The following is a 27,459-nucleotide window of genomic DNA, read 5'->3' as shown; positions in this document are numbered from 1 at the left end:
GGTGGAGGAAAGGGTCAAAGAGAGAAAAGTAAGATGCTCATATTTATTCTCAACCTATCAATTCAGTATAGTTTTAACTGGAGGTGAATGAAATCAACATAAGCAGCCGCACCTGAACGGAGGAGAATGTGAGGTTAAGGTGTGGATTGGTCTGCTGATTAAACACAGAGAACAAATGTATGGCTATGTATTAACCCGTGAATTTCTATTATAAACGGACTCAGGAAGCATGGCAAGACTTTCATCAGGTGGGGCCCAGCCTTGCTGGCTCAGGTCATTACCCACTCCGTGCCATCAGAGGCCTTGTCAGATGCAATCACATACTTCCTACTTAACAGAAGGGAAGTAACTTGCTGTTATGAATTGCAACAATGGGCAGTTCATTTCAGCCATTCACATGGGAGCAGCTGTGCCAGACTCCAGCAGACTGTCTATTCAAACATTCCCTGTGGCCAGGCGGGGCTGGCTGTGGGCTGGACACTCAGGGTCAGGAGATCTGAAGTGAATGTAAAGGGCTAAGACAGAACAAGGAGGGAGTGACGGATCTCCATGTAATTCCTCCAAGGAAACATGCCAGTGTTCAGAACAGAGAATGGGACTGGGGGCTCTGCATTCCTGGAGCATCCGCTTCAGAGGAACTCTACACACACACATGTTCACAGACATCCACAGATTCACAGACACCTAAACATGCATGTTCACAGACATCCACAGATTCACAGACATGTAAACACACACATGTTCACAGACATCCACAGATTCACAGACATGTAAACATGCATGTTCACAGACATCCACAGATTCACAGACATGTAAACACATGCATGTTCACAGACATCCACAGATTCACAGACATGTAAACACATGCATGTTCACAGACATCCACAGATTCACAGACATCCACAGATTCACAGACATGTAAACACACGCATGTTCACAGACATCCACAGATTCACAGACACCTAAACATGCATGTTCACAGACATCCACAGATTCACAGACATGTAAACATGCATGTTCACAGACATCCACAGATTCACAGACATGTAAACACATGCATGTTCACAGACATCCACAGATTCACAGACATCCACAGATTCACAGACATGTAAACACATGCATGTTCACAGACATCCACAGATATACACCTAAACACATGCAAATTCACAAATACTCACAGATACATAAACACATCTAAACTCACACATGTTCACAGTCATCCACACCAGACACTTAAACACAGTTGAACTCACACATTTCAGAAACATCTAAACTTACAAATGTTCACAGATATCTCCCCCAGACACATTTGAATACATGTATGTTCATAGACTAACACACAGGTGCACACATACACGCTTGCACAGTTAGCTTTTATGTCTCTGACAAGTCAGAATTTTCTTGACTTCTGAAAGTACCACTGCGATCCAGAGTGTCAAATGTGCCTTTTAAAGGACAGACCTGCTTCTGCTCCTTCTAAAACATGCTCATCTTTGTGTCTTATATTTTTAAATTATGCCATTTTGTGGCAGGTCAAGGACTTAAGAGTTATTAAGAATTAGGGTTGACAAGATACAATTTGCAAAACACAAGAAAATCAAGAAGAGGGAAGACCAATGGGTGGATACTTCATTCCTCATTAGAATAGGGAACAAAATACCCATGAAAGGAGTTACAGAGACAAAGTTTGGAGCTAAGACGAAAGGATGGACTATCCAGAGACTACCCCACCCGGGGATCCATCCCACAATCAGCCACCAAACCAAACTATTGCATATGCCAGAAAGATTTTGCTGAAGGGACCCTGTTATAGCTGTCTTCTGTGAGGCTATGCCAGTGCCTGGCAAACACAGAAGTGGATGCTCACAGTCATCTAGAAGATGGAACAAGGGCCCCCAATGGAGAAGCTAGAGAAAGCACCCAAGGAGCTGAAGGGGTCTGCAACCCTATAGGTGGAACAACAATATGAACTAACCAGTATCTCCAGAGCTCGTATCTCTAGCTGCATATGTATCAGAAGATGGCCTAGTCGGCCATCATTGGGAAGAGAGGCCTCTTGGTCTTGCAAACTTTATATGCCCCAGTACAGGGGAATGCCAGGGCTAAGAAGTGGGAGTGGGTGGGTAGGGGAGGAGGGCAGAGGGAGAGTATAGGGAACTTTCGGGATAGCATTTGAAATGTATATAAAGAAAATGTCTAATAATAATAAAAAAGAATTAGGGTTGAAATCAAGGACAGAAGGTAAAGCTTTGCTCAACCAGCTTAAACTTTCTACAATATTATTATTTTTGTTGTAACAACCACATTTTGCTTGGGACAGAAAATGTTCAGACAATAAAACACAAAATTCCATGCGTACTCATTTAGACCAACACACTGGACACATGTATACACATGGAATTTCGATTTGTGTGTGTGTGGGGGGGGTGGGGTGGGTGTGGGGCAGGGTCTCACTGTGTAGCTCTGATGGGTCCAGAACTTTCTATGCAGTCTAGGCTGGCCTCAAGCTCTTATAGCCCCGCCTACCTCATCTCCCAGGGATGGGAACAACAGCATGCACCACCACAGCAGACCCAAGTTTCTATTGTACAGAGAATCCTATGGTATAACTGTGTGTGTGTGCGTGTGTAAGTGCCTGTGTGAATGAATGTTCACGCCTGAGTTGCAATTGTGTCTGAGTGTGTGATTGCATGTTGTTTCCTTCGCAATGTTTTAGATGTTAAATAGTTAAGTTGGAGTGTTTTTGGCTTAAAACTCAAATTGTTTGAAGTAGAATTGAGCAGAAATTTCCTTTTATGCAAGGCATGGCTGTTTTGCCTACAGTCATAGGCACTTCAAGCCATCTCCCACAAGGACACACACTTCTCTGGTCTCACCTCACATGTAAAGCCAAGCCCTGCTGCCTTGAACACTAGAGGAAAGGATGGGCTAGTGTCGGTCACGTTAGAGGCATACCTGCTTTGTGCTGAGTTTGCAGCAGCCTGCATCACAGCTGCGGCAGCTTCCTGGGCCTTCCGGTTCACAGTGGGCATTGGTGGGCCCATTCCTGGCCCTCCCTGTTGAGACATGCCAGGAGAACTGGGGGTGACGCTGCTCATGGTTCCAGGAAATGGTCTGTTCTGCATCCCAGCTGAAGGCATTCGTCCCAGGGGCATAGCACCACATGGCTGGGCTGGCCCTTGTCCATGCATCTGGTTGTTGGCATTGATGCCCATACCGGGCCCTGGGCCGCTGTAGCTTGCACTGGGTACCCCGCTATATGTTGGGGTTCTGGAGTAGTTGCCTAAACAAAAAGCAAAGACAAGTTAAAGCCTTTTATTTAAATGTTCATGAAAACATTCCCTGCAAATATATTCTGCACATCCAGATGCCCGTCCCAGGTGCTCCCTAGCTGTGCTCCCCTCTCCTGCAGATGTGACTGCATTCCCAAGGCACCTCAAGACAGGCAGTCCCCCAGGCTCCACAACACTGGGATAGAAAGGCTAGGTTTCGAACACACTGCAGCAAGCTGGATTGGGAGCTTGGCCAATTGTAGTCATCCCAGCTACATGGGCAGCTGAGGCAGGAGGATCACATGTTTAACCCTGCTTGGACCACTGGGAGAGTTCAAGAACAGCTTGGCTACCATAGTAGGACTTTGTCTTGAAATAAAAAAGTAAGGCGCTATGAACATAAGCAAGTAGTAGAGCATCTCTAACAGTCACAAGGCCTTGGTAAATACCCGTGCTGCAGAAAAGAGACGGTTCCCAGCCCAAAATGTCACAAATGACCTGGACACCGCACACTCTTTCACTTCACCCAGAAGTATGTTCCACAGGCCACTGAGACTACCCTGCCATACCCCACCTCCACCTGACCATGGAGCCAATGCACTGAGCCCCTCGGGACCATATAACTGACCCTCCCTGACCTCACAGGAAGGTGTCACATGCATCTTCACTGGTCCAACATGGCTCTCCTCTGATGGTGGGTCCAGACTGAGTGATTTACACACGTGGTGCTATGTCTTACAACTCTAAGTACAGGTCCAACACTGAGCACAGGGCACGGTGGTGTGAGGAGAGAAGTGGGAATCCGGCTGAAGGCCACAAGCCCTTGTCACCCCTCCCACCCCTGGCTCTGGGAGGCAGCTGCAGGGCCTCCATCTGTCAGAGCAGCTAGACCTCCCCTCTCTTCCGGACTGCTCCTATATAAATTATTACATCCATGTACATTAGCGGAAGGCATGGTACCACTTCAATAATAACAGCACACGTTAGCTGCTGAGCTGAAACGTACACTAGACAAGTGGTTCAAGTGTCCTCTGCCCCATGAGTTACCCCCGTTCCCCCATGACCAAACACATGACTTTGTTCTTTTTCTTTTAAAGAATTATTTATTAATTTTATGTGTATGTACACACTGTAACTGTCTTCAGACACACCAGGAGGGGGCATTACAGATGGCTGTGAGCCACCATGGGGTTGCTGGGAATTGAACTCAGGACCCCTGGAAGAACAGTCAGTGTTCTTAACCACTGAGCCATCTCTCCAGCCCCCTAACCCCAATCACTGTTTATAAATGAAGAAAACCTGAGTTTGGAGGTTAGGATTGAGGCTCATGCAAACAGAATCCACGTATTTAACCAAGGAAGCATGCTGTCTTCCAGTAATAAAGTTTTGAATAATAAATGTAAAATAAAACAAACAACCAAATAAACAAATAAACAAAAAGTTTCTGTGGACTATGGACAGAATTTCTCATCTGTTCTGACTACATTTTGGAACATTCTCCCATCATCTAATGACAACAAATACATAAAAATGCCAGAAAGAGCTCTCAGATACAGGGAGAGAAAGTTAAATGCCCGCAGCTGGGATGCTCCCAAGTTCCATGTAGGTCCGTGCACACTGGTGTCCGTGGCAGCTGAAGGACGAAGGGAAAAACACAAAAGCAAAACCACACGATGTGCAGAGGCTCAGTCTGCCCGGGACGGAGGCACTGTGGGCTTTTTCTGCACAGGAGGCAGTGGAGTAGGGACCTCAGGTGCTGATGAAGGACAGGCTCTGGGGACGGGGTGAATCCTGTTCTTATTGACTGGGGACTCTTGGGAAACCTGCCTCCAGGTTTCTTCCTCTGACATCATTCTCTTGGGGGTTGTCACTTAGGCATAAAGTCTCCCAAACACAAAATGTGATGGAGGGGTTCCTGGCAAATGAGGCAGAGGCAAAGGGAAGCAGGCACAGGCAAGTCAGGACAGTGACGAGCAGCAGGAAAATGGTCTCGGCAGCCACTGAGGAGCACCATGGAGCTGGAGGGGCAAGGGAAGTAGCCGAGCCAGCAGGCTTTAACTCTGGAGGTGAGGGATTCAAGATGTGGGGAGGCCAAATTACCTGTGCCAAGTAACTGGGGGAGCCAGGGTGTGACCCAGGTAGGCTGTGAGTGTGGCCTGGAGTGCAGGCCCTCTGGACTGTATGTAGCCTCTTCAATGCTTAAGAAACACTACACTTGTGGAACCACACCATGACAACATTCAAACAGGTTTTCTTAAATCTATGCAGAGCAGAATGACCTGTAGGCCTGAGGAAGTAAGACACTTTCAGCTCACTGGGTATATGGCGGGTGAGCTTTCTTCTTTATGGATGAGCTGGAGGTCTCTGTCCATGCAGACCACAGGCTGGCACAGTGTCTGCCAAGGGCCGGAGCCTTGGGGGGTCTGTGCACTGCCAACTATTCAGCGCTATAGCTATACAGCCTATAGCTCCAAGGTAGCCACATGGAGACACACACTTCTGCTAAGTGTATATTTACAACAGGGTCAAAACAAGGAGGAAAATAATTTGCTGACCCCTGGAAAAGAGCAGTTCTGGGACATGTCCGTAACACTGGCTCCACACTGTACTGTCTTTAAGTAGAATGTCATTATGAAGGCTGAAGGTGGACATAAGAGGATTCTAAAGAAGCAGGGCAGACTCCAAGACCTCAATAAAGATGAAAATCTAAGGGCCTGGAGATAGGAGGATAAAGGTTGCAATATGAGGCAGGCTGACAGTGGGCCCTCACACCAGAACACAGCACCTTTGCAAAGCTAGAGTGCACAGAGATAATCAAGCAATACTGTTTTTAAAAAGGCTTAAAACATGCAAAAATGTCCACAAATGCAAACTCCTTCCAGAAAATTCTGAAGTGGCTTCTGAGCTCTCTATCCTCTGGGAGCAACTACCTCTGTAGAAGCAGCACCTTCCTGGATGCTCAGGAAAGCTGGCTCAGTAACCGCTCCCTGTGAGCAGGATGCCTCTCCCCTCCCTCCCCTCCCCTCCCCTGCAGCATCGTGTCTCAGCTTCCTTTCAGCTTTATTTTTACCAAACAAACGTAAACTCATTTATAGTGCAAGCACTTAACTAACGGATCCACGCGCCCACACGTTACTTAGAGGCTACTTCATATCTTCCCAAGCTTTTATAAATGACTTGTGGGCAGAAGTCCTTTTCTCCAGTGAACATCTTTCGTTTTGAAAATGACACTGAATCTTACTTTAAAACAAGCATCTAGACATGGACACTGTACTATACTCTCAATGCCATTTGACTAGAGGAGGACGTTCTGTTGCTGAGCTCTGCTTCCTGTGGGAGACAGACACACTGGCTGAGCTCTCCCACTCTGGATCTCACTCGTTGTGGGGTGGGGACCAAAAAGCTGCTGTAGACTGGATCTCCATGAGCCCAGAGGGGAAGCCCAGCTTCCTGACTGCCCTGTGCCCTGCTCCATACTTTCCTTTCTTTATGGACCGTGGGGCTGAATTGCCATGCGGCTCCAGCTTGGGCAGGAAGCATTCTGGCTTATGAGGCAAGTGTGGGGCCAGCCACATGGCTGTCACGTGTAGGCCTGTGTTGATGCTGCCCCTGTGTCCTCAGTCTATCTCCTTCAGCCAGTTGGGCTCAGAATCACAGGCCTCTGTTTGGGAGAACTAGAAGTCCTCTTTCTTTTCCTTGAAGTTTTAAAGACACTCCTCTCTGACCCTGTGGGCTGGGATAAGCACACTTTCTGAAGACTCCAGATGGTTTCCCAGGTAAAGCTCAGGCATAAGCAGGGCTTGATGGCCCTGCTTCTGATGCTGCCTGGCAGCACGACCTTCACATGTTATTTAACTTGTCCACACAGCGGCACTGTCACTAGGGAGGTGTGATGCTAACGGGGACCAGGTAAGGTTGCAGCACAAAGCCTGCTGCCGTGGGCCTCGGGGCCCCAGTGCCACCTTCCACACCCTACCCTACACAGTCTATAGCTCATCTTCCTCCTCTAGCAAACTGAATCCAAATGTGGAAGCCAAGCAAAATACGAGAGGAACCGGCAGGAGCGAGCAGCGCAGTCTTCTTTCCATGTTTCTCTAATAGATTAGTAATTTGTTGGCACTGGCTCTGACAGAAAACAGATGGATGCAGCATTAGGCACAATGAAGGCAGCAGATGCCGGGCCAACCCACCTCAGCTGGACGGCTCCTGCAGCCAAGTCCGAGAGCCCACCGTTTTCAAGTGGGTTCATCTTGGCACGGCAGCTTTGGAAAATCAGTCACGAATGCATTCAGATTTCAGCCCAGCAGGAGTTACATTCAAGCACCAGACAGAGGGAGCAGCAGCTACTCTACTTAAGTCACCACCATGGCTTTAGGAGGGCACAGACCATTATGTACCTGACTCAAGCATGTCGGGATTTGGTAGTCACAATCGATACTTCCAGTTCCTGTTCTTAGAGCTATTGCTTCTCCTCTCACATGAGATCGTGTGCCTGGGCTACACAGGCTAAGGACGTGTCTTATTCTATACCGAGGAGGACAAAAGGTAGTATGCTTCAAAACCCAGACCTTGGGTTACACAACCCTCATGAGAGCGGCATGCTGTAAACAATCTGTCCGCAGGGCTGGAGAGGCGTCTTCACGGTTAGGGGAGCTTACTGTTCTGCAGAGGACCCGGAGCAGCTCCTAGCAGTCCCAGCCTGTGGCTCTGCCTTCCGTCCTGTGGGCAGCAGGCCCACCCACATGCATCTATTTATGACCAGGGCTAAGCATTTGCCTTGCTCCTTGTCCCCGTTTCAGTAGCAGTCTTACACGAAGCCTGTATACTGAAATAAACCTTACATGTAACAAGCAAATACAGCCCCACAGCCACCAGAGCAATCAGGACGCAGGGCTTGCCATCATGACCGGAAGCTCCCTTCTGTAGTCAGTCAGCGGCGTACCCCAGATTCACCACAGTGTTAAGCAGCTCATGGCTGTGATCACAGGTCCACTGGAAATGTTGCTAGCAGTTTTTGGCAGTTATGAACTGAGCTCTGTGGGGATGTATTTTTGTTTTGCTTCTTTTGGGAGATCCTAGGTAAGAGCAAGCTTCATAAGTGGGATTTTACCTCCACAGGAAGCCGCCAGGGGGTCACCATGCGCTCTGAGCACACAGCCCTTAGGTACTGCATGGCAGTTACTAATGACAGCCAGGGCTTTATATTATCAACTAGTCAAAAGTCCTGGCCATCCTAACAGGCATGGGACAAAATGCATGTGGCTTTAATTTTCACTTTGCTCATGACAGATAACTAAGTATTTTTCTTAAGTGTTTTTCTGGTAAAAACCTTTCTGTATTTATAACAACAACAAAAATGAAAAAAAAAACAAACCCAAAACAAAAACAAAACCAGGAAACTCCTCTTTCTCCTGGGATCTGCACACAATCATCTTTGGGCCATACATAGATCAAGTAATAAAGAGGACATCAAATGGAGGTTGAAAATTAAAGTCACCTGACCTTACTGAGTCAATACTGGAGTGTGCTTTGCACTAGTATCCAAGGCACCTTGCTTTTCTCAGGTCAATATACATTTAAAACTTCTTTAAACTATAAAGTTTATACTCATTCTGAACTTTGCTTGTTACTACAATATCACTTTCAACTTTAAGAAGATCCGCCCTCCCAGCATGTGTTATTAACAGTTCTCAAAACAAAAACAAACAAAAACAAACAAACAAAAACCCAACCTAATTACAAAGTAATAATGCAAGCTCAATACATAAAGAAAGAAATTGCAAAGAGTTAGCCGTAGTTTCACGTCCCACAGACTGGACACAGCACGCAACTCGCCTCTTAGGCACTGCGGAGTCCCCTCACCCCCGTCTCTCCACCCCCACAAGGCAGGGAGCCACGCCTGGGCTGGATTCCTCTCCTTAGCAACAGTCATTCAAAAACTTGTTCTTTGGAGGCTCTTAAATGCCAGGCCCTGAGCCAGCTGCTGGGCATCCAACAGTGAACAGAGAACCTCGGTGCGCCAATGAAGGAACACAGAGCATGTGCCCGGTGATGGGATCCAGGAAGAAGAAACAGAGACATCTACAGAGTGGTGAGAGGCACAGTGGAGGAGTCATTCTTTCTGCTGGACTGTCAGGGAAACACCAATGCTGACAGCTAATGCCAAGCCCAGGACATCTGGCAGCAACCAGGTGCTAGTCTGATGGCAGGCAGGCGGGTGGGCAGACTAGGTCTGCCTGTGTCTTTCAGAAATCTGCGTTTTGCTTCAAGTATGGATGGGGTGATGAGTGGTCGGTCACCGCTCGAGGGCAGCTGCTGGGGGCAATGTTTGTAGTAGTGACTGCTACAGGGCACTGTGAGTTCGTGAAGCAGACAAAAATCTCTGCTATGAGTTCTGAATCAGTGAACAGTCGACGGCACAGCATTCCATGCCTACCCAATGTACAGAGCCAACTGTACTCCTGAGGGGCGACATAACAGGAGGCTGTGACGTGTATGTATGTGTGTATACAAAGACTACTACTGCACACTACAGCCCACCTGGTATAAAGCGCCATTTTCCTGAACAAGAAACAAGGATTCTGAGAGTCAGACTCTCATGTACCACATGCTGCAGGAGCTTTGTGTCCTTGTGTCCAGAGGGGCTGCACCAGGCACAAGCAAGAGGGGATGCAGCAGGAGGTACCTGCTGAAGGCAGGCAAGAGGTAACGTGACCTACACCATTGGACGCTTACGACATCCTCCTGAAAGGAGACTGGGGGAACATTCTTAGAAACCTGTGGAGTGGAGTCCAGCACTGCTGGCTTTCCTTCCAGGAGCCTCAGGGGAGTCAAATGTAGAGTTGCCTTATATAGTTTTCATTTTAAGTTAATCTGCACTACAAATTCCAAGTTTATAGAATTTTATCAAATCATGATGATGATCAAGTCTAAGAAACATTCATGCTTAAGTTCTATAACATGCAAGCTAAATTTGGGCATCCAAATATGACTTGATTACTCTAACCATTTTGGCAATGCAATGATCTCTTCAGCTTTCTCCTTAGTATTAGTAAGACTGAGGACCAGACATTCCTTTAATTGAGAACAACATGGGTAGACTGAGGGATGAATGTCAAAGATTAGCATAGCAAGCGTATTACCAGCTGTTTCCAGAGGAAATGAAGACGGGGTATGAAGGAAGGGCCTCTGGAAGACTAACCAGGCGACTGGCAGGACAAGGCGCACCCCTTCTCTGGGAGGGCAGAATGCACCGAGTCTTCAGCCAGAGATGGGACTTTTAAGAATGGAGCTGAAGCTCTGGGTCACAGTGACACTGGGCGCCCATGTGGGACTCTCAAATGGCTCTCCGGCTGACAGTTTCTGACATTTACACCTCATGTCCCTGGAACTGAAATAGTTGTAAAATTACCATGCAATTCAGCGTCTTAGAGCAGTGCACACTCCAGCTGAATATCATCTGGAATTTGCTTTGGCTGAATTTGGGAGAAAAGAAGGAAAATCCAAGACTTAGAGGGGAGCGGGGGGGGGGGGGTGTCTCGTTACCTTAAAGAAAGCCTTAAACCTTTCTGAAGATAGCTCTTCCAAAGTAACTAGAGATTAAACTCCTTAGACCGACTGACAAAAGCATAAAACTACAGGAGCAGCGTCAGCCTGTGTGGTCCAGATGTACTGACCTGAGTGGCAACTGCTGGGGATCGAGATGCAGAATTGCTGTTACTCGCCTAAAGCCACTTATTCTCATAAACCAAGGCTAGACCCTTGGTCCTGGCAAACCGAGGCTAGACCCTTGGTCCTGCCAGTAAGGGACAGCTGTTAAAAAATATTTGAGAGCCATGCAGTGGTGGCTCACGAGTTTAATACCTATATCAGGAGGCAGAGGCAGGCTGATCTCTATGAGTTTTGGGACAGCCTGGTCTACAGAGTGAGTTCTAGGACAGTCAGGGCTACACAGAGGAACCTTGTTTTGAAAAACAAGAAAACAAACAAACAACATTTGAGGACGGTCAATGCAGGACGCTTTTCTAGGGAAGACAAGCAAAGTAAAAGTCTATGAAGATCAAATAGATTTCTGCCCTCTTTTGCCCAAATTCATCATTAATAATTAATGTTAATTACATAATTCCCTTCTATTTGCAGAAGTGAGTCCCTGAGGCCTTCTCTCCTTGTAAACACTTTGCAAGGGTAGTTATTACATGTATTTGCTTGAAGGGAGCAAAGTGCTATTTCATAAAATATGCTGTAATTAAACCTTTTACACATTTAGCTTTGTTTCATCTTATTTGTATACTTAATAATTCAATTTTATAGCAACTGCAATATATTTCTAACACTCAGTTTCTCCTGTACCTCACAGGAATGATCCTCCTATTCTCCTTCATATTTCTTCTTCATTGTGAATTTTAAATTTTAATTGATTTTTTTTTTTAAGTTGGAGATTCACTTTGTAGTCTGGGGCTGAGAAACTTGCAGCAATCCTCCTGCCTCAGCTACCAAGCACTGGGATTGCAGCTGTGAATCACCATGCTTGGCAGGTTCCCGACTATTTCTGATATTTCTCCATTCCTAAAGCTCCAAGATACTATTCTTGGAGGCAAGCATCAGTCTCTCATCCCCTGACACTTGCTGTCCCAGTGCACAGGGGGAGGGAACCAAACTGCAGCCCTGGAGGAGATGGGAGCTTCTGGCCAGAGTAGCCTCTATAATCCCTCACCTTGGGCTTGAAGCCTGGTCCTGTCTGTGGGTACAGAGAGCACATGGGTTAACCTGTCCCATCTGATTTTCTTTCCTGCAAAGTGATGACTGGCTCAGTCAGAAGAGTCACTCATCAAGGGGAAGTGTGTACCTGGGCTGTGCTTGGTCTTTCCCTTAAAGAAGCAGAAAAGCTGTCTGCTCCCCTGGCTCAGCATATGGCCCCATACTCAATGGTGTGTACAGTAGGTATTGCTTTGTTCTTTTTCCCAGACAGAATCTTGATATGTAGCTTAGGCTGGCCTCAAATTACAGTAAGATTCTCCTGCCCCTGCCTCCTGCGTGCTGGGATTATAAGCATGAGCCACCACATCTGGTCCCAGCTTCCTGGGCTAATCAGTTCTATAAGTGCTTCATCTGACACTGAAATGGGGTTCACCAAAGACGCTGTAAAATGTCTTCCCCCAGATGCCTTAAATCAACCCCAAGTGAAAGTCACTGTGTTAACGAACTGAGGGATGAGACCAAGGACCTGTCTTTCAGATCCATGCCTTTCTTATTATAACCTTTGAAAAGAAGACACTAGCCAACTGCTTTCCTGATAATGTAAGTCCTTGTGAGGAAGAAGAGGGGAGAAATCCCTCGTGGTGGTGCTGGGGTCTCTGCTCAACAGGCATTCCAAGGAGGAACATACAGGCAGGGCATTCCCTGCTTCAACATGGCCTGTGTCATTTCATATCCTTAAGTGCTTGCTGAGACAAGATAGGCGCCTGGGATAAGAACATGGGCTGAGCCTGAACATTTAAGCTCCCTAGTGCCACTGCTCTGGGAGGAATGGTGGTGTTGATGCCCCACAGGAAGACAAGGTCAGCGGGCCTGAGCTGGAGAAGCCGGGCAGAGGCCCTTCCTTACACAGGGGCACACAGCCGGTGTGGGAACACCAGCCTTGCTTCAGAAGGTCCCTGCTGTCTGCTTGTTCCAGTAAACCCACAACGGCGGGCCTTTTTGAAGATACACCCCATTGATGTTATGGAAAAGGCCCTGTACCAGGAAGCAATTTACATAAACAATGTCCTCCTGGGGAGAAGAACGTCACAGGAGGAACTCAGGATTTCTAAGACTCAGAGCAGTTTGTGTGAGCATTTGCCTGACCCAGTGCTCTTAAAGGAAGGACTGTCCACTGCAGTGATTTGGAGAATCTATAGGATTTACTAAATACAAAGTAATAGTAATAATGATAATAATATCCATCCCTCTGCAGTGTCCTTCCCTGATCTCAGCTCCTATAACAGAGCTGGTGGCTTATGCACACAGAACGTCTCAGAGGATCCAAAGAATCATCACAGCACCAAGCTCACAGGTGAAGCCTGCAGGTCCTGCACCAAGCACAGATGGTAGCCCTGGTTCTGACAGCAGGGCTCAGCCTTGTCCAGTTATGTCTCAGGAAAGACACACAATTCTGTACCTACACAATTTACTTGTCCAAGCGTCTTTCCACAATAGCTAAGAAGCCCTGCTTTGGTTGTTGTGAAGAGCCCACTCAGGCCTGGTAGAGGGTTAGGCACCTGGGATCCCACAGTGGCCTGGCTTGGAGCCCACTAAGCTCAGCTACAAACTGCTGCTAGCCACTCCTAGGCTTGCAGTATTAGCACGGAAGACTTCATGACATGCTACAAATTCAGTCATGCCAAACCCTAAGTCTCTGTCCATCTTGCCAACGTGCAAATGAACAAAGCAGGAAGGGACCATTTGGAAAGGGTTACTGAGTATCCTAAGAGTTCTCCTAGCAACAGAAACAGTGGAAAAGCAAGCACAATAAAGCAACATAAGGTAAAGAAACTGTCACATCCATAGCTCTGAGAACACCTCAGAGACAGCTTCCAAACACACTGCTTACAGATGGAGAAGGACGAACTACTGAGAAAGCCAGGGTCTCCAGGACACTTGCTGATCTGCAGGAGTCCCCAAGGGCTGGCTGGCCAGCCTCTAGGACTCAGCTTGTTTACTATATAGACATAGACCCCACCAAAACACAGGCTTTCTGTGTGTAGGTCAAGCTCTGGCTACAGGTCAAAGCAATTGGACGTTTGTCTTAACTCTGAATGTTCTGGCATTCTCAGATATGAGGACTTCAGCAACTGTGCCAGATTATATCAGTCTTCCCAAATGATCCATTAATGTCTAATTTCAGTACACATAATATAACGCAGGCAGGGTTAATTTAGATGTCTTACTACCAAAGTGACTTCAGAATACATCTATCAGTTTTAAAGCCCTGACAGCAGGGCTCCCCATGTACACTTCCAGGAGGGCACCAAGGAAACAGCGTGCGTGAGTATGGCTCTGCATAGTTTCCCACTCCCTCCTCACTTCCTGCCTTAGGCCTGCGGCCCTGGCAGCGTGTGTTCTGTGAGGACGCAAGGGGTCAGGGGAGCGGGAGCTACTGTGTATCTGCTGTAGCACCTGAGGGAGACCAGATCCTGGACTGGACACACTCTGCTGAGCAGGAAGCTTGTGGTCCTAGCGGGGCTACCAGTGTATGTGTGTGTGTGTGTGGTGTGTGTGTGGTGTGTGTGTGTGTGTGTGGGGGGGTGGTGACTGTAAACTGGGCTGAAGTTTAAACTAGAGATGTGCCTTTCTCTACCAGCATTTGGAGCTACATCACAGTACCCAGTCTACTCCTAAATGAATATCACTCACATGTGAGCAAGCACTCACCACTAACCATCATGAAGTTCACATTAAGCATCATGGGTTCACATTACCCTCCTCATCCGCCATAGCAAACAAAATTGTACTGCATTTTATACCACTAAAACCTTGGCGAGCACACTATGAAAACCCCACCAGCTCCCTCCCACCATGCATTTTGGAGAACGTCTTGCTTTGTTACCTTGGGGTCCATACTGGCTCATCTGTGGGCCGTACGTGCCACTTGAGTTACTCTGCTGAAAGTTACTGATCCCAGGATGCATCTGGCCCCCAGGAGATGGGTGAGGCGACATGGATGGTCCTGTCTGCTGAGGTCCGTACTGAGACATCTGAGGGTTTCTCTGAGTGCCTGTCATAAAACCTACATGGGGAAACAAAGGAACACACAAAAGCAGGCGTCTTATCACTTCTGTGTACACAGTGCCCCTGTGGTTGTATGGGGTAGATGGCAAGAAGCATGGTGCCACTGGATCCCCATAAAGAAACACACCAAGACTACGCAATCCACGGGTGGAGCCTGGGAGGGCAGGCGGGTGCCATAAGGACACCGCCAAAAACCTGAACTCTCACTTGAGTTTCTGGAACACCAATAGTCAGTGGCCTTGATCAAAGGAACTCCACAGGAATGGGGAGGAGAGGCAGTCAGCATGAGGTCACCTTTGTAGATTCCCTGCAGATCCAACAGTTACAGTGGGGTAGCCTGCACTCATGCTGGCTTGGGCTGGACTTGCGCCTTCTCTGTGGACTATAGGTCTATGGCACGCAGCCCTCTCCTCTTGCACCCTCAGCTCTCCTTGCCCTCCTCGGACAGTTGTTCACCTGGATTGCTAAGCAGCTTGAGGCCCTGCGAGGAGCCAGCTCACAGTGCCCCTGAGTGATCCCGGGCCGGCTGTGCTCTGACCCTCTGAATCTGCTCTGCCAGTCCTATGTCCCACCCTTTGTTTACATTACAGGCCCGGAAGCTTCTGTCAGACGTTCCCTTCGTCCTCTCTGTCACACACTCGAGCCGTTGGCCTGCCTCAATGACTGCCGTACTCCTTGAAGGGCTCCTTTCTTCTGTCCTGTCTCTGCAGAGCCCACTCCCACAGGCCCCTTCCTCTGACTTATTCTTTGCTACAAAGCTGCAAGATTTATCTTTCAGGACGGAAGAGAAGGTATCAGAGCAAAGCCTCCACTTGCATAAAAGTCCCTGGCAGCTTTCCACTGCACCTGGGCCTACAACACATGGACCGCTGGTGGCCTCTCACACCGACCCTTTACCACAGCGTCTCTTCCTCCTCCACAGTGTCCTCCACTGGCCTCCCTGTCTTCCCAGAAGATGGTATCAAACACTGACCTTCAACCAAGCCTAACGCTCTCCTGTCCCTACTCCTTAGATGTCTTCCACGTGCTCAGTGCTTTTATTGTTTTTCCTGCTGCCCAACCTTGGGTAGAATCAGCTTTGCTACATCTTCCTCAGAAGCCTTCACAGTTCCTCTCCTAGCCTATCAGGGTGTGCGATTGTTGGTGTTGTTTGTAGATGTGTATGCATGTTCTCGTGTGTGCTGTACCTGTCTGCACATGCATGTGAAGGGCTGAAGGTGACGCCGAGTATCTGTCTTCCTTTTTATCTACTGAGGCAGAATCTCTTGCTGACCCAGATCCTGGAAGTTCCAGCTCGCTCGGCTTGCCAGCTTGCCTCAGGACCCCAGCTGCCACATCTACCTGGCTTCTATGTGTGCTCTGGCGTCCCAGCATCCTTCATGCTCAGATGAAGGCATCGCAGAGCCACTTCTCCACCCCGTGACTATTTTTAGCTTGCATATTCCTTCTCTTACTAAGAAGCTCACAAAAAGCAAAGACCACATCTCACTCAGTGCTGCAGCCTAACTGTCTTACAGACGTGGATGGCACACAGCCTGCACCCAGATCCTTCCTTGAGAGTTTCCCTAAAAATAGGCTGGATCTCTCTGCACAGCCTGCACGTCCTGTGTTTCTACACGCGGGGATGGGCAGAGGCAGCACCACACCCAACCCAAACTGCAGTTTGAATATCTGCATAGACACTCCGGACTCTGTGGAGCATAACAGAGCAGAGACTTGAAATAATAAAAAATTTTAAAACGTGCCAGGAAAACATGTATTTAAGTTATTCAGAAATGCAAAGTTAGAAAATATCCACTTGAGTCACTTAGGCCAACAGATGTGTTCAAAGTGGCACCGAGAAAGGGAGCCATAGACAAGTCTCAATAGCAGGTGTGTGGGTGAGAATCCTCGTGTTTCTCAGTGGAGGCGCTGGCTGGGCAGGAGCAGGTGCGCAGAGCCTCAGTGGCGCCTCTGCACCTGCGTGGAAAGGCAGAGCTGTGTGAGGGCGGTGTAACCCTGGGGAGCAAGCCGCCAGGTAACAGACACCATGGTTTACTGAGGACAGGTGAGATCTTTTAACACGGCTTGTGCCTATGGACACTGAAGTGAAATCAGGGGCACTTACACAGTGTTACACAGTATCCGAGCTCTACAGGAGAATTCTCCTGGTTTTCAGAGTCCTGGTTAATAAAAATGGCACTCAGTACCATGAGGACTGTGTGCAATGGCGTCCCTCTTGGCTGGTCAGCGCAACAATGACAGCCTCTTTAGCATTCGACTGTCCCTCAACTGTGAAGGTGGCACTGCTGCCCCCCCCCCCCCCCGGCCCCCCCTGCAGTCCCTGCTGCTGCTGGGACACGTCCTGTGGCTGGAAGTTGATCGCAAAGGCTCTTGAGAAGTTTTGCCTCAGCAAGTCACTTCATTTCTGGGCATTTACTCAATCCTTAAAGATAAAGATGTCAGTTGACAGTTCTACTCAAACGAATCCAAATGACCATTTGCATTGTATAGAAAACAAAATGTGTACAAAGGCTTTATTTAAAAGGAGGCTGGGGGCTGGTGAGATGGCTCAGTGGGTAAGAGCACCCGACTGCTCTTCCGAAGGTCCAGAGTTCAAATCCCAGCAACCACATGGTGGCTCACAACCATCCGTATCGAGATCTGACTCCCTCTTCTGGAGTGTCTGAAGACAGCTACAATGTACTTCCATATAATAAATAAATAAATCTTTAAAAAAAAAAAAAAGGAGGCTGAAGCCAGGCTGAAGACTTTAATTCCAGCACTTGGGAGGTAGAGGCAGGCAGATTTCTGAGTTCGAGGCCAGCCTGGTCTACAAAGTGAGTTCCAGGACAGCCAGGGCTATACAGAGAAACCCTGTCTCGAAGAAAAAAAAAAAAAAGGATGCCGAGGGCAAAACATAAACCCTGGGGACAGGAACTAAAACCCTGTTAACTTAGAGACAAAGCTCTATGGGGTGCGGCCTCTACCTCTCATGTAGACATTTGGATCAGAAAGCCAATTTCTCTGTAGCCCTTTAAAATGTTCAAATTCTAAGGAGTTCCTTTTCTTTCCTATGGCCTCATGCAGAATGTGACAAGCACTCTATCGCCGAGCCACACTGAAGCCCAGCAGAACTTCTCAAAATCTTGCTTCCTTGTTTCTGTAGGACTCACCCCTTTTCCTTTCCCTGTGTCCCCAACACTTCCCTGACTTGTCTCAGTAATCACCAACTGGTTGTACTGGGTGGGGGCTGGGGGTGGGGTGGGGCAGAAGGTCTTGTTCCAGGGCTGTGCTGTTAGCAACTCAGAATCTAGTTCAGAGTCAGGTGTTTAATGAATGAGAGTCACGTTTAATGAATACAACAGTACAGGTTCACCGTAACTTGTGACTTTATGTAATCTCTCCCAGGCCGCAGTTGTCCTCTCGTAAAATGAAGACTCCTGCAAGGCTCAGCAGAGCCTGCATGGGAAGGCGCTCTGAAACATTAGAGTTCCTGGCTCACAAACACCACAGCCTTTTGACTCCTGCACGGTCCGTGCATTCAGATAGTTTCCAGTAGTGTTTATTGCTGTATCTGCTTTATTTTGTATGTGGTCTCTGCATCACCTGGGCACTTAGGTGCACACATCCCAAGGGGCTTAGGAAGGGGACATCCTGGAAAGCAACCCACTTATTCTGCTTGCCAAGGGTCTCCGGCCTATGGTGGCCATTGCTTCAGTGTGTTCTCTCTGAGGCGTGTGTGTGTGTGTGTGTGTGTGTGTGTGTGTGTGTGTGTGTCTTGTATTTTCTACCTTGTTTACTTATGAGTATGAGCCCTGTTCAAAGGCTCCTTTGACTTTGGGTCTACCATCCTTCTGTATACACATCTGTTACTGTCTCCTGACCAGTATCCCCCTACAGACAGCAGTGATCTCCCAACAGACAAGGGCTTACAGCCTTCTTTGCAGTCTGCAGAAAAGTTAGACTCTTGGTTTGCTGGCCAGATAACTGCCACGCCAGCAAAATGACAGAGTTTTGCACAGTTTCTGCGATGTATATCACAAGGGAAGATCTGAAGGGGAGTGGCGTTGAAGTTATACGTCAGCTGGAGGCCTGTACAGCCATGTCTATCTTAGACTCACTGCTACATACCAGCAGGAATCCTACTGAATGTTGTTTCTTTTTGGCAGTGTGGGGAATGGGGACCCAGGACCTAATATATGATCGACATCTACTACCATTGAGCTACACTCCCAGTTCCTTTTTTTTTTTTTTTCGAGACAGTGTTTCTCTGTATAGCCCTGACTGTCCTGGAACTCACTTTGTAGACCAGGCTGGCCTCGAACTCAGAAATCCGCCTGAGTGCTGGGATTAAAGGCGTGCGCCACCACGCCCAGTCCTAGTTCCTAAGACTTCCAATTTTTAAACAGTTATTTTTAAACAAAATAATCTTGTAAAAACATTGGTGAAAAGTGAGACAGAAGCTGCTTGAAAAAGGAGTTTCTACTCTGTCTAACTATAGAAACAACACATACATGTTTATTTTTGTTTCCTCATTTGTGAAGTGAGGACAGTTTTATTTGCCTCACAGGAGTGCTGTGAGTGAAAAATATACCATCATAAACACCCCAGCAGCGTAGGCTCCCAACAAAGACTGCTGATGGCAACTTGCCTGTCCCTAAGTGGTCAGGGTGAGCTGGAAGGAGGTCTGGGCCAGAGCAGCATGGTTCAGGGTTAGTTCTGGTGGCCAGGTCAGCCGTGTAGACGGCAATCAGATTCTTAACCTCTGGCCACTCCTCACCTTAATAGGCTGAAGCTTGACAGTGGACCAGCATGCCCCCCCCCCCCCCCGAGACAGGGTTTCTCTGTGTAGCCCAGGCAGTCCTGGAACTCACTCTGTAGACCAGGCTGGCCTCAAACTTAGAGATCTGCCTGCCTCTGCCTCCTGGGTGCTGGGATTAAAGGCGTGCGCCACCACTGCCCAGCTTCTGGTTAGCCATTATTCTAGTCAGACATCTTTTCTCCTGTAGGGTGAGGGTGGGCTGGCGGTGGATTCAGTATGTCCATAGTTTCCAAGAATATTTCTTTGGACTCAGACTTTGTTTTTGTTATCATTTTAAAATTGAAGAGAATGGGCATTATTTTTCATGCCCCCCAAAAAGTAAAAAAATAAAAAAAATAAAAATTCAATAAAACTGTTCCTGGCTACTTATGGTGTTAATATTTATTTGCCTGTATTCTGCTTTTAGCAAGTTATTATGGAAGGCTGCTTGTAGCAGCTGGAGAAGAGAGAACCTGGCAGCTGAGAGACTGCAGCTGCGCTTGCACAAGGTGTGAAGTGTCACTAGCTGGAAGCCAAACTTTCTAGCAAGGGAAGCGTAAAGAATAGGCGATGAATTGCCTCCACACTGAGTCACTGTATGTGGGAAAGACTCACTTGTCTCAACCAAATATCTAGCAGGAAAAGTCCAAGCATGGGACAAAGTACTAGATTAAGTAATTACTTGTATTATATAAAACAATGTTTCTTATAAACTGCATGAAGATAAACTTTCTGTAATTTATACACATGCAAATGCACACACAGACAGACGCACTGCCTCCCCTCCTGGTCCTGTACCACATCTATGTCTCACAAATACCTGCTTTCTCACTTTGCAAATGAAGATAGACGGATTTCTGACATGAACATCATGCGCTTTAGGAAGGAGAAATCTGAGCAGCATTGATTTTCTCTGAGCAGGCCAGGAGAGATGCACACCTGATCTGCCTCCATGAACTGCCATAAGGAGAGGGGCACTGGGGGACCCTTCCTTCCCTGGGTTACCGGATCCTTTTGAGCCAAGTAAGCAAATGGTATGTGAAAGTATGACTCTGTATGGAAGAGCCCTGCGGATGCTGAACAAGGCACCAGCATTGCCTTATAGTGAGCCAACTAACTCCTGTGAGTGCCAAACTTAAAGAGCAAGCTGGCGGCTTTGTTCCTGACAATGGTGCAGGGCTCTCCCTGCATGCCACTCTAGCCTTCACCAACTATAGAGAAAAAGACCATTTTTAAAAGGGAAAAGATGAGACCCTTCTGCTTTCAGACATTTGATTGAATAGAAAATAAAACCTCACAGGGAAAATTGATGAACAGTCAAGGCCACTTTAATGTACACGTGTCCAAGCATGAGCTATGTACATATTGGCACGGGATGTGTGGAGGCCCGAGCCTGATTGCTTTCCCACCTTATTCATCGATACAAGCCGCTCAGTCAAACTTGAGGGTTGCCAATATGGCTACCCTCACTGGCCAGCATTCTCTGGGATTCCCTGTTTCTGCATTCAAAGGTTGGAAGTACAGCCAGGCCGCTACCCTCACCAGGTAATATGGGGTTCTGGGGATCCAAACTCAGGTCCTCATGCTTGCAAGCAAGCACCTGAGCCACTGGCCACCTATCTCCCCTGCCTCTTTAATTTTATGTAATATAATTAAAAGTATTGTAGCAGCTGGAGAAGAGAGAACCTGGCAGCTGAGAGACTGCAGCTGCGCTTGCACAAGTATATTAAAAGTAGTATATCTCAGCTAACAATGACTTTATTAAGTGCTGGATTCTGGGCAAGGTCCGGGGTGCTAGGAAGATAAGTGGGTCATATAGTATCCAAACTGAAGGAACTGTCTCTCTGGTGGAAGAGACACGCACAGACAACTCAGGATGGGACAGGTAACATGACACAGTGGGAGAGCGGGGCAGCTGCTATGGGACCTGCAGAGGCAGCCTCTCCTCATAGTCCTGCTGACATTCGTTGGGCCTGAAGGGCAAAGCTGAGACATCCTGCATTCAGCATTCAGTGGGCTTTTATTTGGTTAGTTGAACTCTTTCAGCTCCTGAATGCCAACAAGAGACCACAATCCCAGGGGGAAACACTGGGCCTTCTTCCCATCTGGCTTCTAACCTGCAGCTTCACAACCCTTGCTTTCTTCTGTGAACAAGAGAACCTTGGTTGTGTAAACGGCCAGCGTCTTCAGGTACACTCTGACTGCTTCTGGGACTTAGCTTTGGGGACCAGTCACCAGTGTTAACTAACTATTTGCTAGTTCACTGTTGATTGCTCTACAGACAGAAGTGACCAGGCCTGAAAACCTGGCACACACAACTTTGCACCTAAGACCCTAGTCTCTGCTACCCCAGCAGCCCCCAGCACCCATCACTCAGGCGCTGGAAGCTTGTGAGACTCACAAATATCTGTGTATCTAGTTACCTGGTGAAGTCCTGGGGACCAGGTCTCATGTTCTAGGTAAGGTGCTGTCCCCAGAGGTAACAATACATAACAATACATGCTCTGAGCACCATTTCTGTGGCGACAGCCTCATCGATAGCTCACTGAAGTTTCAAGCATCCTGAGGACAGCAGCTTGCAGAAGTTCCTGTGCTACTCATGGGGTTAAAACACACAGCACACAGCTATAGGAGACACTGCACACCCTCACTGATGCATGCTTGGGAGCGTGTGCGCATTTTATTTATTCATGTGCCCTCTATGGCCCCAAAAGGCTTCATCACTATTATGTGCGAGCCGCAGGCAGACGGGAGGGAAGCCCACCAGGGGAGGCCAGTGAGACAGACACACTCTGCTCTGCGGTGGCCTCTGTTGGGTGCTGTCACTGTCGTGGACTCCCACCCGCATGCTCTTCCTGCATGCTGACAGGACTGTGAGCACCTGAGATTTAAACCTTTCCGTATCTGTTCAGGCAGTTATCCGGTGCAGGGCTGGAGCGAACAGGGCAGGAAACAGGGCTATTGACTCCATTTAAATATCTGCATATCAAGTGCCCCTGCCCATCTCCACTGTGCCTGACTGTGGATTCTGGTCAGAAACCCCAGGCCAGAATGTGGAGTTACCGGAGAGCAGTTAGCTGCCATTCTGACAACATGAGGAGATGAGAGGTGGGGCTGATGCATGCACACGCTAGAGGTTCGGGAAGAGATAGCTGCTCTCATTCAGTATTTCTATAGAGCCCACCATTTACCTCCACATTCACCAGGTTCCGCTACAAACTACTGACTAGCGAGAGTGAGTTACTTCCCCCAGGCAAGCACAACTAGCCTGGAGTCGGAGCCCTTGCCTAGGCTGCATGTGGCTCCCTTCCACAGTCAGCCAGAGCTTAGGGGTGGGTTGCCTTATTTACATCACTATACAGAAAAACAACCCCCTTCCAACTGGCTGGTTCTAGAAATAACTGGCGGGCCAGAGTCTGTGGGTTAGACCAGCTAAGGCTGCCAGTGTCAGGCCAGAAGCCCCAGCTCTCACGAGCTCTGTTGGCCTGTGACTCAAGTGTGCAGAAGGGGTGAAAGGTGGAGGGGAGGCTGAGACTGAGGAAGTCCTGCCAAGAGCCTGAACAGATGTTCAGGTAAGGAACACAGACTGCACGTGTGCTAACCTCAGGACCACAAGCATCAGCAGCGTGACAACCTTTACCGTAATGGTAATGGGTTAACACAGTTAGGATGTCTGGAGGAGAAGACCAAGGACAGCCCTGTTTTCTCCGGTCCTATATCTGTTTACTGGACATTTTTTCCCTCAGCCTAAGGAAATGATAAATAAGATTCTTGAATTTGTGAAAGAGCAATGTAAAAAACCATCCAACCTTAGCGAACTAAAGCAGGTTAAAGCACCTAGGTGGTGCAGCCATTATAAGCAGTGTCCAGATGGCACATGAGCGTGGGCCGTGGGCAGGAGGAAGGCGGAAGAACCTCCCTAGACAAGGACACAGCTGACCTCTGAAGGGTCTGCAAAATGTCAGAGGTAGAATGAAATTATGCTACTGTAAGAGGTAAACTGAGGCCACCAGGCATGAACTCACGTGTGTGTGTGTGTGTGTGTGCGCGTGCGCGCATCAGTGGGAAAGACTCAGGTGGCTCCCAGTCCACCCTGACTGTGTCAAGCAGTCAGTGATGGGCTAATTGAAAGAACTGTACACTAGGAATCTCTCTCCAGTCCTAAAAACACTTGGAAAGTGAAAAGAATAATGAAGGGAAAGGCAGGGGTTTTCCAAAGTTGAACTGGAAGGAATTTTAACCAGGGTCTTGGCCCTTGACTGTCTCTGTCCTATTCGTGGGACAAATTCTGCAGACCTTGTTGGAGAAAAGGGGTCAGGTATGAAAGCCAAGCCTAAATCACGGCGTGTTCTACAGGAAGGGAGCTGCGAGGCAAGCTCAGCCCGAGTCGCGCTCACATTCACTAAAGACAGCAGCTGCCGAGGGCTCCAGAGACACTCGCCAGGCACAGACGGATCCCGAAGCCACCGAAACCAAAGCACACTCTTCCTTTGTACTCGGACAAGATATTTTCATGCTGGCATCGCTAAAAAGACTCAGGATCACTGCCTTGTTCCTGCAAGCCACTTCAATAGAAGATGTCACACCACATGTGTGACGTGAGGGTCACACGCCTGCAGCATAGTGTCTCAACTAGAAAAGCAGACAGGGCCATTTCTCTCCACAAACAGGTGTCACATTCCCATCTGGAGAGGAAAGTAGATGGCAAGAAACATCCTTGTTACATTTTAATATATCAGTGTTTATTTGCCTGCTTTGCTTCTCTTCACAACATGAACTGCTCCAAGGAAGACGGAAGCTAATGACCCGTTCAAGGCTTTCACCCGGCCCCTGTGCTGCGCCAGCTGTGCCATTAGGTTAACCAGCAGAATGGCTCCGTTCCCTGCTACTGCAGAGCTCCACACATGGGCCTCACGGCAGCCTCCAAGCTGTCCCTGCCCACCGCACCCCCTCAGCTGCTGACTTACATCCCAAGGACATCATCTATCACTGGGTAAATCAGAGCCAGGGAAGGCTCAAGCTGATTGCCTGATGGTAGATGGGTGCAAAGCAGCCGGCCTTTCTATGCAAATGTCTACCGCAAAAGTTGCCTTCGAAGTTGAGGGCCAGGGGGTGAGTGCATTGCTGTGGCCACAGGATCCTGAATGTTCCTGATCATACTTGATCATGATGCTCCTCATATTCATTGAGATACAAGGTCTTCTCTATGTGCAGGGCGTCCAAAGGACATTACGAGCTTCATTTTATGTATAAGGAAGGATTTCACCAAATACCCAAGGTCATAAAGTCATCAAATGTAAAGACTGTAACTAAACCCGGATCCTCTGACTCCTCAGTATCTGCAGATTAAAAGGGGACTCTGCACATGGAGGCTGAAGCCCTGGACTATGAGGTAGAGACAGCCACAGTCCTGACCTCCAGTGGAGCCAACGATACCCAAGAGCCAAGTTATGGCACTCAACCTACAGGGGAGAGGGCCCACTGTGCAGGGGCCTCTCCATTTACCTCATACCTGGCAAGCACTGACTCTGAAGCTAAAATGGATCTGTGATCTGGACCTAAAATGAGTGAGAGAGCCAGGCAGGATCTCAGCAGCTCACAGAACCAGTGTACACGGAGTCTCTAAGACATGGTTAGCGTGAAGAGATACACACGCAAGCCACATGCCTAGACACGAAAAATATAAACAAGAGAAAACAACAACAGCAAAAGAATCAACAACCCACAGCTAAGCACTAAAGGGCCAACAGTAACCACCAAGGTTCTGACTCTCTGTGACTCTCTGTGACTCTCTGTGACTCTCTGTGACTCTCTGTGACTCTCCTCAGGTCATACACCTGCTCTGTCACATGCTTTCCTGGGTCCCAGACTATTTTATTTATAAAATACAGTTACTGAGAAACACCTCTGTGAAGGTGAGATTCCAGGGACAAGTTCCTTGTGTGTGTGTGATTTTGTTGACAATGGCCATACACCCCATGATGTCTGGCCAATGCTTTTGCGTAACTTGGAAGTTACGGGAACACATACTTTGTCACTGCTTTGCTCTTGGTTGGATGGATCCGACTCAGCTGCTCTTGGTCTCTGTTGCAGCAAGAGTGGTCCTCACTTAGGGGATGGATGACCCTCATGCTGCGATGGCATCCTTTTCTCAATGTGGAGAACAGAACAAGATCTCTATGTAGGTCAGCACAGAGAGTGAAGGCTGGGGCCGCTGTTAACGCTTCTGGAAGACTTCACCCAGGACGCCTCCCATGTTGATCTGATGCTCACACATCGGTGCCAAAGGACTGCCTCAAGCCACAGAATACATTTTCCAGCACATCACAGCCAGCGGCACCATCAATTCTGCCTGCGATCCGTGTCCAAGAGGGAAAGTTCTTAGGGGTTCTGCTCTAACCTATCTCAAGGACTAATTAAATCCTCATTACTACCTTCTAATTATTCAAATACTGTGGGATTACGCTCAGGAAGTCCCTGCTGGCACACTAGATGAAAAGGGTTAAACAAGCCTTGTTGGTTTTATGAATCCGGTTCTAGTGTAGTCCTTCAGAAAGCCACCAGCACCAACATGAATATTTAACTAGATACCACTGTGAAAATTAAAAGGGAATTCAATTAAAAGGCTTGCAAAAAATTAATTCTGACCTCTCTACATCTGTCCAAACAAATAAGGCTTCCTTCAATGATTCCGCCTAACTGCTAATCCAATAAAGCAGAAGGGTTTGCTGGTTTCATCAGGCTTAACGTGTTTTAGGGGTTAAAACTGTAATCACTCCAGTGTTAGTACTTATTTATCTAATCAGATGACTATTCCACTTTCTGTCCAAGCCCGCCTGAATAACAAGCCACACATGAATCAGCCTTTTAAAAGTGTTCCTTAGAAAGCAAGAGTCCTCTGCAACAGTTTTCTCATTCTTTTTGCTTTCTGCTGAGACGACTGTGATGCTACACGCGGTCACATGAGTTCTGCAGAGAGATCTGACTTAAAACAAGAACCAGTAGCAAATGTGTTATGTTACAGTTTATGTACCGCGCGTCCCCTGCAAGGAAAGCCAATTGTGTTGAGGTCTTGGCGCCAAAGGTGGTACATTCAATCACAGATTAAACAACTGGATCAGGAGGGCTCAGAGTTAACTTATTATTGACAGATCCACAGTTAGATGCTGGTGTTAGGAGGTGATGGAAGCTAGGACGGAGTAGGGCTTGCTTGGAGGAAGCCCAGTCCTGAAGCCTGTCTGTGAGAGAATCCCTTGCCCTGACCTTGCCATTGCTTCCCTGCTGTCAGGTGAGTGACTGCTCCATTGTGGCATCTTCTCTGTGATGTTCTGCCTTACCTCAGGCCCCAGCCAGTGGAGCCACGCGAAACCCAAACCCATACTCACTTCCCATCTGTCACATTACTTTATCAGATCTCTGTCACATCGACAACACCTGACAAGTACATATTATTACAGAATATCAAACTCAAGATTTGACCTTCTTTTCAAAGAAAAATTACTGAGCTAGTGAGACTTTCAGTGGTGAAGGATCAGACAGAGCTTTATGTTGGGAAATAGGTGAGAGAGCACCAGACCACAGCGATTCTCAACCTTCCCAGCGCTGCAACCCTGGAACACAGCTCCCCATGCTGTGACG

At 47.9% G+C, this 27,459-nt stretch overlaps 1 protein-coding gene across 4 annotated transcripts in view; it reads right to left on the bottom strand.

Moving 5' to 3' along the window:
• Arid1b (AT rich interactive domain 1B (SWI-like)) overlaps nucleotides 1–27,459 on the bottom strand; it is a 353,360-nt gene that overhangs the window by 53,418 nt on the left and 272,483 nt on the right. For 3 of the 4 annotated variants that reach the window (XM_006523223.4, NM_001085355.1, XM_006523222.4), the window contains exons 7-8: nucleotides 14,857–15,036; nucleotides 2,956–3,283 (exon numbers count right to left, since the gene is read on the bottom strand). In XM_006523223.4, the coding sequence (XP_006523286.1) occupies nucleotides 2,956–3,283; nucleotides 14,857–15,036 (508 nt within the window). The remainder of the gene's footprint in view (nucleotides 1–2,955; nucleotides 3,284–14,856; nucleotides 15,037–27,459) is intronic. The other variant, XM_006523221.4, reaches the window with a different exon arrangement.

Source organism: Mus musculus, chromosome 17, assembly GCF_000001635.26.
Source record: "Mus musculus strain C57BL/6J chromosome 17, GRCm38.p6 C57BL/6J".
Taxonomy (NCBI): domain Eukaryota; kingdom Metazoa; phylum Chordata; class Mammalia; order Rodentia; family Muridae; genus Mus; species Mus musculus.
This window is presented reverse-complemented; position numbering and strand designations above follow the sequence as displayed.